The 2,500-nt window shown below is 38.7% G+C and overlaps 1 protein-coding gene across 1 annotated transcript; it reads right to left on the bottom strand.

The window, feature by feature from the left end:
• Positions 1-192: 192 nt before the first annotated feature.
• On the bottom strand, positions 193-1,581 carry LOC135199067 (KRAB-A domain-containing protein 2-like). The gene has a single exon (XM_064226981.1). The coding sequence runs from the start codon at positions 1,579-1,581 to the stop codon at positions 193-195; it is 1,389 nt and encodes a 462-aa protein (XP_064083051.1).
• Between the last annotated feature and the right edge of the window lie 919 nt (positions 1,582-2,500).

Genomic DNA, 2,500 nt, shown 5'->3' with positions numbered 1-2,500 from the left:
AGGCATTTCACGTAATGACTAAACTGAATTTTAAGAATTAAGAAATAGCAATGTTTTTTTGTTCATTTTTTAAAATCAATCTTTGTACACTTGACAAACAATATTCAAATTCAACAACAAACAAACAAATTCAGAAAAAAATCTCACTTACGAATTATTTTTACAAACAGCTGTGACAACGGCTAGAGCATTTTATCTTGCTTTTGTAGCACTTACAACGATTACTTTCACAACGTCTGTTCCCGGCACAATTGCAACGAACAAACCTTGGCCACCAGATTTCGATTCTTTTGTTACAGCTTGGCGTAAAGATACTTCCTGTGTACAATTTACATCACTTTCTTTTAACAGCTTTTGAGGACAGAGATCAAACTGATTGCGTGAAAACCTTGCTTTCAACATTCCAGATTTTACACTAATTTTGTACATGTCATTTTGATCTCTATCTACAATAACACCTAGAATATTACGAGGATCCCCACGCCCTCGATCAACAAGAGGTATTGGAATGGCGACATTATCTCCTGGCATTCCGGCGGCTAGTTCGAGACGACTTCGTTTCACCATTCGCTCAGCCTGTTGTAGCTGAGCGGATCTTGAAGCTGATCTTTCAGTTCGTATCATGTCAATGCGTGAAGCGATGAGGTTTGCAGGATGTTCATCTTCAGTAAGAACAGGGTCATCTTCAATTGGGATTGGTACACCGCTAGGTAGTATTTGTTCATCAGCTGCTGCAGGCAAGACTTCGTCATTTGTCACAGCAGCAGAATCATCTTGTAAATCAATAGGCTGCTCGGCGTTGATGGCAGCGAGTAAGTCATCTTCAGTTTGCATGCGCTGGATGATTTCTTGTGGTAATGAAGACGTAGCTAAACCCACTTTGGCATCACAACCAAACATTGCTGTGTGTGGTGCCCTACCTATTCCAGAATGAAAGCTCGAGTTCTTTTGAAATTGCACAAACTTGATGCCAATGGACCAGTCGTTGGTGTCGTTATCGCCCATCCAAGCCACCAACATATCCTTAATGTCTCCATTGGCACGCTCCACAGAGCCTTGACTCTGTGGGTGACGAGGTTTACCGTGTACCATGACAAGTCTCGGCCAGAAAAGTTTCAATTCCGTAATTACTTCAGCCGTAAATTCAGTACCATTGTCACTTTGTAGGATGGAGGGTGCACCTATCAAAAGAAAAATATCCAACAAATTATGAGCAACTTCTGCAGCGCGCTTGGAAGTCAAAGCTCTGAGAATAACAAACTTAGTGAGGTGATCCTGGTACACCAATATCCACTTGAATGCATGCTGGGACATTGATTGCATATCGATAAGATCAACTTGAGCCCGAGATGCAAATTCGTTTGTAAGAGTAGGACGAACTACGACTCCTTTCGTTCGTGGACGTTTATGTTTCTTTTGACATTCATAACGGTAGGATTTAAACAGCTCTATGGCGTCGCGTGTAACGTTGACATACTTCTTACCAATCTCTCTCACCATTTGGTCACGACCACCGTGGCCTGTTGCAATATGTGCGCGTTTGATAACATCATACGTATCTTCAATGCTGACATAGTACATTGGTTGTTGCTCAGGGTTGCTTCTTCTTTTGATCAATTTCTCAACATCTCCGCATTGCAGTACTTCATGCCTGAACTAAGAAATAATAAAAAACAATTACAGTAAAATAGTAATAGCAATTAAAGTAAAATTGTACTTTTTTCTTGTTTTTTTTTCTTATATCAAAGGAGAAAGAAAATTCAATTACTTTTGAAGAAGGTAGTAGGTACTCCTGACGAGTTTTTGCAGTCGTTTGTGCAGCAGCTGCTTTCACATTTTCAATAATTTGAAAGTATTGCTCTTTCGGTATGAAGATTTTTTTTGATCACTTCATGCTTCTTGCAGAGTTCTGTTTTGAACAGGGACGTGCAGAGAACTTTTTCAGGGCAGGTGCTCAAGTGATAAAAAGGGCAAAAATATAGAAATGAATGAGGCTAAATATATACCGCCTCAATATTCTTTCAAATTTATCTAAACTAGTCATTAATAATTCAAGAAAGAGATAAACATGACTGATATCATAGGTACCAGTGGGCTAATGTTTTATATGCACATAAAATCTACAGTACTGGCTACCAGTAGAACTAGGAAATTTAACAAAAGAAAAATTATAATTATTACTTTTACATAAATGACTGCAAGAAAATCAATCTGTATGATCAATACACTTGGCTAATAACCAGACCTCATCATTTTATATTTATAAGAGATCCCTTCTGTGTGCCATTTCTTTGAATATGCTGATAACTTCACTGTTGTTGATTGTGATATCCTTTTCAACTGCTAGCAACAAAGATCAGATAACCTCTCCTCACTGGACAGCTGCGTAGCTTAGCTTTGTCTTCACCAGCTTGAGTTTGGAGAAGGTCCTTTCCACTGTTGCAGTTGTGATGGGTAGAGTGGCATTAATTGTTAATAGTTCAAACATAAGTGGCAATAT

The sequence above is a fragment of the Macrobrachium nipponense genome, chromosome 25, assembly GCF_015104395.2.
Source record: "Macrobrachium nipponense isolate FS-2020 chromosome 25, ASM1510439v2, whole genome shotgun sequence".
NCBI lineage: Eukaryota > Metazoa > Arthropoda > Malacostraca > Decapoda > Palaemonidae > Macrobrachium > Macrobrachium nipponense.
The sequence above is the reverse complement of the archived record's forward strand: the minus strand, read 5'-3'. Positions and strand labels throughout refer to the sequence as shown.

Excerpts from the sequence above, each read along its gene's own strand:
- LOC135199067 (XM_064226981.1), bottom strand. The coding sequence starts at position 1,581 with ATGTACTATGTCAGCATTGAAGATACGTATGATGTTATCAAACGCGCA.